A 13,065-nucleotide genomic window follows, 5' to 3' on the forward strand; every position below is an offset into this window, starting at 1 on the left:
AGTATAATTTGGAGAAGGGAGTAAGAGAGACAGTATACAAAATTTGCCCCAACCTTGGTAAACCAGAATATTTTTGAAGAAATAATCATCATAAAACCAGAATATTATTTTTGCTTTTTAATTTAAAGGAAAATGGCAGAGCATATGAAAATAAACTGATATTAAATATTTGGATTAAGAGAGAGATTTCCTAGGCTTTGTCCCAGAGTCGGGGTCTAATCATCAACCCTTTTTACAAACACAACATAGCAAAATTGTAAAAATCTTCAGAATTTGACAATAATATCTTTACTTAACGAGAAATTCAGTTATACAACCTATTGTCTACTTACAAAGATAAAAAACTTTCCTACGTTTTACATTAACTTTAAAAAAATTTCAAAACAAAAAGTGGTTAAAAAAATAAAAAGAATTTTTTTTTCATTTCTCAGCTAGTTGGAAAGTGAAACTAATATTAAGCAGAACACTCTATGCCCTAAACATTATACAGTCAAGGTTTTTCTAAATTTTTAAAAATCAACATAATAAACATCTCTGAAGTTGTAGCAACTGAGAATGTGTCAATGAAGCAAGCAAAATTAGATGTATCAAAGTGCCACCAGACATTTGATTTGTACCTTACAAAGCTGGTGATGTCTGATGTAATGGAAAAGACATCACTGGATATTAGCATACCTCAGTCTGTGAAATGATGAGAGTTGACCTAAATAATTTCTATGATTCTTCCTAGGTCTTAAATTTTGGAGATTTATAGATGACTCTGATGAATCTTTTTCTAAACTTAAAATAAGAGATGACAGTTGTCCATGGGTGAGGTCCAATGACTCAAAATAATGGTTATTAAACATTATACCTTAAAATATACCAATTAAATAAAACCTAGCCACTGGATAAAAATCAATCTCTTCTCACCCTGTTTCCTTCAGCACTTTTGCTTATAACTCTCTTATTGTACTTAACAGATTTTGTCTTGTACTGTAGTTATTTTTGTATATATTTGCCCATTTAGATTACCCTCAGGAAAGGGAACCATTTCTCCCAAAGTACAGTGTCTTCCAACTTGCAGTTGATTAATAAATGTTTTTAAATTCTTGATCACAATATTATTAAAATGAATAGTTCTCTTGTTTTCACCTCTCTGTTTTTCACAATTTTAAAAACCACAGTATCGTACAGGAATAATATTTATCACTCAAGGATTCTTCACATGAGGTCATATGCAGAAATACTCTTGCTATTAAAACATGGCATGGTAAAAACTGAACTCAGCCTTTCTCTTTGGATTCCAACTTATTTTTTTTTCTTATGGTTGGGGATTAGCTTCTTACCAATCATATCCCTTAATATTAATTCCTTTCCTTTTTTTTCCAGTTATTTAAGGCTATGTCATGGATCCCACTACTTTCATTCATAGTCACTTTACTACCTTGACTACTATACTCTTTCTTATAAAAAGGGTTGCTGCTATGAACATGGTAACTTTCCCCAGCAAGGCCTCCTCTGGGCCTTCAAAGTCTTCCAAATAAACATAATATTATTTCTCTATCAATGCCTGTTTTGTCCATTTTTCCTAGTCCTCCGTCATTTTCTTTATAAGGACAAATCTTACTGTTCTCCCTTTTTGTACACTGTACTTATAAATTCTCTCAATATAACTAAAGACATTTGAAATATTTCATTATTTGAAAAAATACTTTCTGATAAAAAATATGATTTAGAATTTTAAACTAATGCTATAGGGAAAACAATCGTAATTGAAAATAAGTATAGATCCCTTCCTCAAATCAGGCAAAACATTTCAGATAGATCAATGTTTACATTAAAAATAAAAAAAGAAACTTTGAAAGAGTGGGGAAGACCTTTCTAAACAGTATACCAATGAAGAAATAAAGGTTTGACAGCTTTCTTAAATAAGATTTTCTAAATTTTATAAGTAAAAATAGATCAAAACACCATAAATAACATGGAAAATAGATGACAAACTAGGTAAAAATATTTAGAACACAGATAAAAGAGTTCATATCCTAAATACATTAAGAGTTCATGCAAATCAATAACAAAATAATAAATACTTCAATAGAAGTATTGATAAGTAGTTCAATAGGAAAGGCCATGATGATAAAAGGCAAAAGAGAAGTAGTACAAACAGCCACTAAACATAATTTTAAAATGTTCAGTCCCATCAGCAGTCCCATATATGCAAAGTAAAACAGCAATTAGATATCAGGGCTTTTCCCCTATAAAATAATGAAAGATTATTTTTAAAATAATAATACCCACTGTTGTTCACTTCCAGGAAATGGCATTCTCATAGACTGTTAATGGGAATATAGATTCACACAATCTTTCTGGAAAGTAATTGGACAGTGTGATCTCAAAGACTAACATGTGCTTCTATTTGAACTATAAATTATTTTCTTCTTTATTTAGCATATATAATTATAAAGAACAGTTTCAGAAGCAAAAGTGGTTAATGCTGCATTATTGCAGGGGATCAAAATAAAAAATACAGCCAAAATTGTTTAAGAGTGGAATACCAATTTAAATAAACAGTCACATATCTACTAAATGTTGTCAAAGACTTCAAATGTACAAAATGTTGAGAACTGACTATAAAGTGTCATAAATAGAATAATACAATTTTTTTATAAACACACGCCTCTGTATACATAGAAAAAATACTGGAAGTATATACATCAAAGTATTAACAGTGGTTTATAGGTTTTTTTGTTTTCTTCTTTTTGCTTATCTGCCTGTCACGTGATCATCTAAAAAAAACCTATCTGCTTTCTTCACACTTGTAAAGTTTTACTGAATTCAGTAGCCTTTCTATGATTTCTATCTCTATAATACCAATGTCAACTGGGAATCTCAGATGGTCCCTGATGTTTGATGGTTTAACCTAACGGTTTTTCCACTTTACAATGATATGAAAGCAATACACATTTAGTAGAAACTACTTGAATTGTTGAATTTTAACCTTTTCCTACCCTAGCAATATGAGGTACAATAGTCTCTCTAGATGTTGGGCAGCAGCAGCAATCTTCAGCTCCCAGTCAGCTACGCTTTCACGAGGGTAAATGACCAATACTCTACAGTGTACTGTGTTGCCAGATGATTTTGCCCAATGGTAGTGTTCTGAGCACATTTACGGTGCACTGGGCTATGCTATGATGTTCAGTAGGTTAGGTGAAGTAAATGCATTTCAACTTACAGTGTTTTCAACTTTGTATAGGTTTATCAGGATGTAATCCCACCGCAAGTCAAGCATATACAATAACCATTTTGAAGAATTAAAATTTCCTTTTCCATAGTCTGAATTCAAAAGACTAAAGAAGAAACTAAAAAGCAACTAAGAGAAGTAGGCTAATAATGAGTAATATTTTAAATATCTACATTTAGGTCTTTAAAAAAAAAGCCATCAGACTGAACTTTCTATTTTTCCCATATTCTCTGTATCTTTTCTTTTGAATTCCATTCCCCATCTCCAAACTTAAATAAGTAACTTCACTTCAGAACTACATAAGGAGACAGAAAGCTTAATTTTAATAATGTACATCAATATGTCAATTATCCTTAAACTGTTAAAAAACAAAAACAAACCTCCAATGTAATACTCAAACACACAACTTATGGGATGAAACGACCAACAACTGAAATCTCTAAGGACATTGGACATTTAAGCTTTTAAGCTTAAACAAATGAAAAAGCTTAGGCCAAAATGGAATAGGGTGTGACCAGGCTCACTCAGATGCCTTCAAAGGCTGATGAAATGCCAAATATACTACTTAAGATCCTGAATGTCAGAGAATTAACATAATAGACTGAGACTCACAATGACATGAAAATATGCTGAAGTTACTGGAAACATAAAAAGGGACAAAATTGGCCTATGGATTTTGAGTATCCCATTGCTTTACAGTTTCTCAGTTTCTCTTGAGATAAATTTATAAAAATACTTGGCAGAAAAGAGGAATGTGAAAAAAATTTAATAACTTGTCTTTGTAACACATATGATAGGTCACATTTCGATACTTTCCCATGTCTGGATTTTAAGAGATTAGTTATATGGTGATAATATTTTGAAAAGAACTCAATGTAAAATTACAAAAGTCTTAGAACAAAAACTATCACTCTAGATTCCTTGTGCTTCTTATTTGGTTGCCAATACCCTACACCTCTTCAAAGGACTAGTAGTGAGTATCACCTTTAAGATTCAGATGTTAAGGCAGACACTGACTTTAGATAATGGAAGTTCATAAGGCATTATTGCTTTGGAACAACAAATGCACCTTGAACAAGAAATGCACCTTGGTTTAAACGTTATTTGGGACATGGATTATTTATGTATTTTAAGTTCCATGTTTTTGTAGCTCCACTCTAGTCATTTTTAGAAAAGCTTCATTATAAAGTTTTTCTCTCCAGTTGTAGAGAGTTTGGAACATACAAATTCATTTGCTTATTCTCTTTTGCCTTATCAGTTTCATGTTGGGATGATTAACTAACCAGGCAGATAACAGTTCATCCAATTTCTCAAACAAGAATGAAATACCATTCACACATGTTTTCTCTTGCAGTTTTCAATCAGGCAAAATCTCTACAAAGATTACTTTTGTCGTGATCAACTCAACATCACATAATCATCTTGAACCTTTTGCTCAATCAAGAAACCTTTCTGTTCTTACAGATTATAATGTGTGGCTCATTGAGAGCAGGTCTCATTTAAAACCATCATTAAAATGAATGGGCTCTCTCCTTCTTAATCCCTTTACAGTGAGTTGTAATTGCTGCATTAATCAACAGAAAGAGACTGAAGTATACCTCTATGCCTGTACCCAACACTCAGAAGATAGGATGCCTTACAACAACAGAACTTTAAACTGGGTCAGCAAATTAAAGCCCTGATATTCTATTCCAGAGTATTTCTAAACCATTTTAAAAGTCTTTAGGTCTTGGCTGGGTGCGGTGGCTCATGCCTGTAATCCCAGCACTTTGGGAGGCTGAGGCTGGCAGATCACGAGGTCAGGAGACGGAGACCATCCTGGCTAACACGGTGAAACCCCGTCTCTACTAAAAATACAAAAATTTTAGCCGGGTGTGGTGGCAGGCGCCTGTAGTCCCAGGTACTTGGGAGGCTGAGGCAGGAGAATGGCATGAACCCTGGAGGCAGAGCTTGCAGTGAGCCGAGATCGCGCCACTGCACTCCAGCCTGGGCGACAGAGCGAGACTCCGTCTCAAAAAAAAAAAAAGGTCTTTAAGTCTTCAGGACAAATGTGTAGAAAAGACATGAGTGTAAATAAATCACTATATTTTATTACATCTAAGACTTTTTTTATGTGCCATTAAGAGAGGGGAAAAGTGTCAATTATTATGGTAAGACACCATTAGCTGCAAGTTGAATCCTAATTTCAGAGATGTTAAAATGTGAAAAGATGTGTGCTTTAGAACTGATGAAATATGATCATTTCCAGCATTGTGTCAGAACAAAATTCATTGAAGTTCCTGCTTTAAAGAAGTTAATGACTGAAATCTATGGATAAATAGGAATCTTTGCTCAGTAAAAGAGACACCAAAATTCCTCCCTCTCAGGACGTTTTCTACCTTTTTTCAGCCTAATTTATTCTCATCATATAAATATATTTCCAAACATGAATACATAAGGTTTTTCTCTTTGCACCTGGAGAAAATAATTCTCATTTCTTTCCCTTACTTACTCAGGTGGGCAGGGCTCAGTGTTGCAGGCTCTTTGATTTTCAGGTGGCTTACTGTCAGGGTCACAGTAATTGTTCTGGACAATGGAGTTGTCATCCAACCTTTTACAGACCACCTCCTGTCTTTGGACACCTTGAGAAAAGGAGGACATCATTAATTGAAGAGAAGTTTACCTTCCACTAAGTTAGGTATGCATAGCTTTCCTCTGTGGGGAATTGACCTCACTGGATCACTGCCGCCTTATCTGCTCCACATTGGACTGCTTCTCTAAAATGGAGAGAAGACCTGGTCATTATACTGAAATTTTAGGCAAAGTTATTTTTCTCATATTTAGAAATATAACTATTTCAAGTCCAGAAAAGAAACTATTGGTAATCTTAAACAATTTTATTCACATTTGTAAATTTTTCTTCGTGCTTCCCTTAACAAATAAACAAAACAACAGATTACAATTTCCCAAAATAATATTATCAATAAAATGTACGAATATGCATTTCAATGCAAAACAGTGATTGTATATTTATTTAAAAATAGAACAATAGGGACAAATTTACTTTTTGATATTTTGTAGAACAAATCCCATCTATTTAGTTTTTGTTAGGAATACATCACATCCACACATTTCATTTTTTCTTCCATTTATATATTTATCTCTCTAAAAGCCCATTCATTGTTTAGAAATTAGAGATTGCAGTGGGCCTCTTTTGGACTGTAACCAACTAGTCTGTTTATTCCAACAGGGTTGATCCCTGTTGATTATACCATTGTCAAATAAATACATACATACTTCATTCAAATATTAACTGATCTCATTTTAAAAAATTAGTCTATGTGATCTGTTTACCACAGCTAAAAACATTCCCATACAGTTTATAAAATATTAAATATATGTCAATTAATCATTGGCAAAGATATTCACCATAACTTGCTCACATTTCACAAAATACAAAGACACACACAAACACACACTCGTATTTGTAAATGTTCCTGGTGAGCAGATTTTATGTATACTCATTTTCTCTTTAGTGTCAAGGAATCAAAAGAAGCAGATAAGTATATCAAGATATCAAAGAGAAACAAGTCAAACTACAAGACAATGCTAAATGTTTCAGATCATATAGCGGTAACAGGTTACTCCTGGCAATAGAAATAAAAGCACACACTAAGCTATTCCCCCACTCACCCACCTCATCTCTATAAACAGGTAGGCTAAATTACCCAGAAAGAGTTGTAAAAGCAGCATTAGCAGTATCCAGGAAACCACAGCTTCACACCTAGCTAATCCCACAGAATCCTTCAGTTGTTTTTCTTTTTTTTTTTTTTCCCCAGTTGTTTTAAGTAATAATGCCCTAAAAAAACAGTGTGATCACTTGTTAGGGAAATATATGTGAAACAGGATCATTCAGTGAAAGAAACTGTCACCTAAAGGGCTAGACACCAAATGCTTCCCCCAAGTTCCCCTAAATCATAGAAATTCTGCAGGTGGGAGTGCCTCCGTTATCATGTTATGCACACCTTTAACTAAGCCCTTTAAATTTAAAGACTGACGGGGCAAACTATTAAATCCACCAAGCTCATGACACTTAAATCATGTAGCCTCCATGACAGTGGTGAGCAGTTAAAGAAAGTCTTTTTTATTGCTTGCAGTGACCCAGGGTTCTTGCTGATCACCTTCTCCAACCATTTTTTATGTTTTCCTAAACTTAGCGGTCTTAAACATAGTCAAACAACTTACTGGCAAAATGTCCTAGAGTATGTATTGTTTTCCTTCCCTCCCAACCCCTAAAATAAGCCAAACAACGAAGTTTATGTGACGACAATAGTTTGGAATTTTTTAACTATTAAACTTTAGAATTTTTGAGGGAAGAATGATTCACACCAGGCATAGTTATGATCCATTCACAGATGTTCCATGATATTCATCGGATATCTCCCCATTGTGTCATTCCAGTGGGCAGATAACTAGGTCCATGTGGTCCACCTAGACAGATACCTCTACCATTAGTCATAGGAGTCAACTACCAACTGCAATAGTGGCTCAGATTATCCATCCACCCTGGTTAAATATTTTGCCTCTATCGGGGAGAGCAGGGGATTTTTTTTATCGGTTAGTGTGATTTTTTTTTTTTAAGTCATTCAAAGATCACTATACTTGAAACAAGAACATTGGCATTCAATAACATATCTTGGTTATTTCTCAGGAAAGAATAAACATTCTCAACACTACAAAATACAACTGATCTGGTTTTGTTTCAGTGGCAGAAACATTAACTCAGCTTCCTAGGGTTAAGTTAAAGAAAGGAGAATTTTATCTTGACTTGTAGGAACTGAATTAAGTCAAGATAAAATTCTTCTTTCTCTAACTTAACCCTAGAAATGTTGTTTGGCTATAATTACATTTGTTTTCAAAAGTAGCCTTTATTGCAAAAGCAGGGCCTCTGCAATTTGAATCATAGATGAGATATGAGTTAGTAGAGCTGCGATTTATATTTCATTTTAAGATAAATTCTAACAATGTATGTATCTTGAAAAAAATTTGGTACATAATATTTGTTATCAAAAATTTGGAAAATTACACAAAACCACGAGGAAGAAATAAAACTGACCCATAGTCCAATATTTTGTTTCAGACCCCTTTACTTTCAGGGCTATTTTGCTCTTTAGTGGGATCCAGTAATTAATTTAAAAATTACATATATACCCAAATTAAAACTGTCAAGCTAAATGCAGTTGGCAGGTCATTCATTCATTTACTCATTCATTCATTCGACAGAGATTGTTACTAAACCAAAGCATTGTGTTTATGAGATATAAACACAGTATCTCTTAGGAGATATTGGGCTAAGTGCTAAGAATTATGAATTGACTTAATTTTGATCATGCCTTCCTACTATACTTCTTAAAAACTGGGAATCAAGAGTACTTGGGGGTTCATTTTAGCTTCATGATTTCAGAATGCTATTTTTTATGAAGTAAAAATTAAAGTCCTTGAATAGACAGCTGAAATTGCTCTATATTTTATGAAGATACTTTTTTTCCTTACATTTGTCTTTTATTAATTTTCTTCTAGAATGTTATATTAGACAGTGTGGTATTTCACACTCAAGAGTTGACTATATCAGTAATCTATTCCAAATCTTCCCACAACACTGTACTATCTTCCTCCAACAGCATACAAAGCTCCTTCCAACTATTACTCCCACACCTGGCAGGTTTACAGATTTTTTTTTCTTTTTAAGTCAGTAGCAACAGGATAACTCTATAAACCAATGCATCTAAATGAATGGATTTTTAAACACATACTTTTGAATTAAGGAAAATGAAGCTTTTAACTTTAGAAAGTAGAAAATACAGATCAACTGGAAATAATCTAAACTAAGTCCACAAGAGAAATGATTGAGTTTAGATTCTTTTTATATGATCAAGCCTCTTGTATATAACTTCTTTTAAAGTAGTCTGTAAAACATTGCTAAGATGCTGATTTTAAACCCGGTTGGGAATAATTACATCCAGTTACACGAAACCACGGTGCTTTCAAATCTAAAGACTTATAGTTTATAACCAAAACATAAAATGTCCACATGACCAGTCAGTGTGTACCTAATCAAAAACAAAATTCTAGTGGCTTAGTGTCCAGATCCCCTGGAGATAAGCAGATGTTCTGCAGAATTTAATAAAAATGCACTAATTATATTTTATTCTTAAACACCTAAAGTTACTGGCATGCAAACTGTATGTATATGTTTTTTTAATGCACTCCTTCCTCCATGCTTAAAAAACTAATGGCTTCATACTACAAAAGTTAATTATAAAAGATGATATTGCCAATATATATTTACTTTAAACCCTCTACAAAAGGTATATTCTGTTTAGAGACTTTTAATTTGCTTATCTTTTTATTATTTGATACTAAAGATTCAAATATGATGGTCCTTACCATGGAAATGTAACCCTCACTTTTTGTCCATAAGTTTAAATGTCAGATCCTATATTTAATTTTCTGCCTATAGTTAAAAGTTAAAGATCTATTTTCCCATCAAAGGTTGTTTTATACAATGAGAAGAAGGCATATTCCACTTGAATCACTGCTCTAGCTACATATCAAGAAATGGCTTTAATGGCATTTTTATACAGTACATACCAAAGGAAAAGGTGCAAGAAGCCCATCAAATGGCAAATGAGTCCTGGATGGAAACCATCTGCTGTTCTTACTCTAGGGGGTGGTGATGGTTCAAGTGAATCCCAGTCTGAGCAAAGACTTCAGAGACCATCGCTCCTCTTCATTTCTTGCCTCCATTCCAGTCCCTCTACTCCTCTTATCAGCTGCCCAATGTTCTCATGTGTTCCTATCTTTCTCTTCTTTCAGAGAATTAAATAATTTTGTAAACTCATTTGTAACATAGTATTTGGCAATATATTGCTTTTCTCAGGGCAATTTACCACCTTAAAAGTAGAAAGAAGGCACTCAAGGTACAGAAATTACAACTTGAATTTAACTTGAAAGGGTGATATGTGTTAAACCAAGAAGGATGGGTCGGGGATGGTTAAGGGCAGGAGAAAGACCTTCTAAGTCTTCTCAACTCTACTCATCAGTCCCATCATTTCAGTGATAGACCATGTAATGGATAAATGGGCATTCTATAACCACCTGTGAATGAGTCAATAATAAAAAGAAAGAAATATAAATGTATTCTTGGAATTGATAGGCTAACCAACATCTAAACAATTTAACCTAATGACATAGCACATCATATCTACCCAAGAAACAGTTTTCTGAAGAGAAGGGGGGAACATTAAAAAGTCAGAGCTTGTACTAAAAATGTGTCTGGTGGCTAAGGCAACAATTTGCTTAACCACAGCATCCATAGTAGCTAGCAACCAAGACAACACTATATAACTACAGTATACAGAGCATATGGCCAGCAATATTAATTTAATTTAAATCTTTAATGCAGATAGCATCCAAAGAGTGACAAGTGCCAGGAAAAAAAATGTGTCTCCGCTCTGCCTTTCACTGCTGGAATCTGGCTGTTGTGCCTTGTGATTGTTGGCCAGACACAAGCATTTGCAGGGCAGAGCAAAGCCCATCTGCCTTGGATCTAACAGCTGGTACCCAGGGTACCAATCAACTCCACTCATATGGTTCCTTCTTCTGAAGAGCCTCCTGCTAGTTTTTATCTTTCAAAGGCTTCCCTTCTCTTTTCAGTGTCTTTCCTTCTGTCCTTTTCAGTGTATTTCCTTCTGTCCTAAGCAAAACTGGATGTCCTAAGTAAACACAGGATGATCAAAAGCAAAATGTAGCTCTAAAAATATTGTATTCTTCTAGAACAATTGTGTTTAGTAATGGTAAGGTAGGGTGGAACATACATATCCCTGGAGAGAATTCCTATTACTCCTTAGCTATTAAGAGTAATCTTTTCCATATAAAGTATCTAACTTTTTAACTAATTTAGTTCCTACTATGTCTAATGTATACTTTTTTAGTACTATAAGGGAGAAAGTTACTGAGTAAGACAGTCTTGACCTCAGTGAGATTACATTAAAATGGGGGTGGAGTGGAATAGGGCAAGTACCATTATAATTATAGTACATGATGGAAGATATCTAAATAAATAGTGCATTTTCAGGTCTAATATTTTTAGTTTATAGTTTCCCCACTTTATCTTATTACTGTCTGATTTCTCTTTTCCTGATCCTCACTGATCTGAAGAACTCTTTTCATAGCCAAATTTCATAGCCAAACTCTTTTCATAGCCAAATGATATCATTACCTTTCACTTTATCTTGTTCCTTTGTTTTTTCTCATCCCAAATTCTGCCAGGTTTAGTTACCTCTTTTTGACTTCTAAGTGGTTTAGGTAAATGACCTAAGGCAAGTTTTCATTCTTCTTTGTAAAATGAGATAATCAAATACATAGAGATAGTTTAGAATGCTTCTTCCAGATCCAAAATTCTATAAAAGTTGCCTTCTCTTCTCTTCCTCCACATTTCAATTGTTCAACATTTTTTTCCACCAATTCTCTCTCCCTTATGTGTCTGCTTTTCCTCTGTATTCTACAGAGTAAGTCTAGAAAACAGGCATGTTTCTTTTCATTTGGTTTTGCAGTCTTGTTTCAGTGCCTAAGTTTGTACCAGTGTGAGGTACATGTCAAAGGGGTTACACATGTCAAGAGGCAGAATACTAACTAGAAATAGGAAATTGTGAAAGGCCAGTTTCCTAATATAAAGAATTAAATCATGCTGGTATACCCAGCATGGGTGTACATGCTCACACCTGTAATCTCAGCAACTTGGGAGGCTGAGGCAGGAGGATCACTAAAGGCCAGGAGTTCTAGGCTGCAGTGAACTATTACTGTGCAACTGCACTCCAGCCTAGGCAACATAGCAAGACCTGTCTCTAGAAAAAAAAAAAGGATTAGTTATATTATACTAGAAAGTAATCTCCATGACCTTAAGTAAGAGCTTGTTTTTGGTATTTTATTTAAATTTTAGAGGAATATTGTTGAGAGTATGAAGGCCTTGAGCTTCTTCCACACAGTGTGATGTATTTATCATCAATAGACAGGCTTTTCTTTTAAACATATATAAAATCCCTTTCTAGGAACCAAATCTTGAAATATTTCAAATTTGAGTTAAAATAAGGATATAATCATATACAAACTGTATAGCTTTTAAACTAAAAATCTTCATTTTTTTCAATTAAAAATGGAAATAGTAATATCATAAGTTCCCACAAAATCAGGATGATCATGCTTACCATAATAAAAGGCTTTATTTTTAAAAGGCTTTATTTTTTCCAAAAGTATTTTATGCATTCAAACATGTAAAGATGAATAATGTTATGACTGTTAAAAATACTATTTTGGAAAGAATTTTTGTGAAGTGAAACATGACCTGTGATATATAGATCGTTAATACAATAGGAATGCACTCAAACTTTGGTTTCAGATTCACCCAAGTTTTTCAATGACTGAATATGTATCCAAACCCTCCTCGTGTTAGGGAAGAATATAATCACTAAAGCAATAGAAATGATGAAAGAGGACTGATGAAATGATGGAACAGTACTAGGAGAATATTTTGGCTTAGCAGAGATTTCTTGCCTTCAGTTATAAATCTTCACATTAGAGAAAATGCAACCCACAACATGCAGAAGTAAACAGCAAAACATGTCAAGATTATCAAATAACCCTTCATATGTAAGACTTTAAGCTTAAGTTATATTGAAAATATACAAGATAATTCAAAGAATCTTTGTAAAAGTAGTTATATAGGAGAAGCCATATGCTTAAGGAAAAAAGATAAATGAAAATTATTATAGATAAATAAATGAACACACATATTAGCTTCCAGA

General features: G+C 33.7%; 1 protein-coding gene across 1 annotated transcript in view; it reads right to left on the bottom strand.

Annotated features, from left to right (window-relative positions):
- Nucleotides 1–13,065, bottom strand: part of ADAMTS6 (ADAM metallopeptidase with thrombospondin type 1 motif 6) — a 333,888-nt gene that overhangs the window by 44,890 nt on the left and 275,933 nt on the right. The window contains exon 20 of the mRNA XM_058433874.1: nt 5,715–5,844. Within this exon, the coding sequence (XP_058289857.1) occupies nt 5,715–5,844 (130 nt within the window). The remainder of the gene's footprint in view (nt 1–5,714; nt 5,845–13,065) is intronic.

This window comes from Hylobates moloch, unplaced genomic scaffold (genome assembly GCF_009828535.3).
Source record: "Hylobates moloch isolate HMO894 unplaced genomic scaffold, HMol_V3 SCAFFOLD_23, whole genome shotgun sequence".
Taxonomy (NCBI): Eukaryota; Metazoa; Chordata; class Mammalia; order Primates; family Hylobatidae; genus Hylobates; species Hylobates moloch.